This window comes from Loa loa, assembly GCF_000183805.2.
Source record: "Loa loa unplaced genomic scaffold supercont3.3704, whole genome shotgun sequence".
Classification (NCBI taxonomy): Eukaryota; Metazoa; Nematoda; class Chromadorea; order Rhabditida; family Onchocercidae; genus Loa; species Loa loa.
In genome coordinates this window covers 1-933 of record NW_018111882.1, presented here as the reverse complement: position 1 = coordinate 933, position 933 = coordinate 1, and the positions used below count along the sequence as shown (strand labels likewise).

Below are 933 nucleotides of genomic sequence, written 5' to 3'. Positions count from 1 at the left end.
TTCAAAACTTCTCTCTACGTATACTGAAGTTCGAAGATAAACTTACCACTTTGTCTATGTACTTTGCTAGCGTGGATTCGCCATCCCTTTAAGGTTCCAAATTCTTTCGGACACATGCCACACTCTGAAAATATGACAAATTCGTATTGGATTCATACATAATATCTATGTGAAACTTTCCCATTCACTAATAAAATATAATTAAATTTACCAATTGTGGTTGACCCGTCAGCATTTCGAATCACAATGTACGGGTCAATTGGTGGCGTCACCAGCAGCTGTTGATATTGTGCCGGTAATCCCTCCACTTCCGGCGCGTGGAAAGCTTCCGGGGCTACTGGTCGTTCTTCCACAATTGGAATTCGTATTGTCCGAGAACGCCTGAAAAATATTCATGACTAGACATCATTCTTTCAGTGCTTTTAAAGTAGTTCTTATAAACTTAACTGTTTATTCAACATGCTCATTTGCAAGCACACTACAATTAAGAAATAACTGCATTGCAAAACAATTAAAAGACAAGTATCTATGAATGGTTGTTGTCACATCTGCACAATTAGAAATGAAACTTACAGTACTATTTCGCGGATGCTTTCAACTTCGTCGCGTTCTGAACTTCCTGCCGACGCTCCTGGTGTCCCATTAAAATCTGCTTCATTTTCATCGTACGGTATCTGCCGTAACTCCGCCATCTCCTCCATCTCCTCCACCTCCTCCCGGCTGACCGGAGTGTCAACCAGTGCCGGTACTGGTTCTTCCTCCTCTAAAATATTGGTGCAACTCCGCTTGTTGTTGCTGTTGTTGTTCAAGGAGGTGGAGCGCGAACTGGTTTCGATTTTCTACTTCCCGTTCCAGATCTCGTTGTCCCTCCAGAAAATTGATGGAAACGCTTCTAACTTGTTCGCGAGATGGTGGCGGAGTTGGCTGGCGTCG

The 933-nt window shown here is 43.1% G+C and overlaps 1 protein-coding gene across 1 annotated transcript; it reads right to left on the bottom strand.

The window, feature by feature from the left end:
* Positions 1-14: 14 nt before the first annotated feature.
* On the bottom strand, positions 15-701 carry LOAG_19241 (hypothetical protein; the record flags this gene model as incomplete). Its single annotated transcript, XM_020451893.1, has 3 exons — positions 15-124; positions 212-381; positions 574-701. The coding sequence occupies 3 exons, from the start codon at positions 699-701 to the stop codon at positions 15-17; spliced, it is 408 nt and encodes a 135-aa protein (XP_020304300.1).
* Between the last annotated feature and the right edge of the window lie 232 nt (positions 702-933).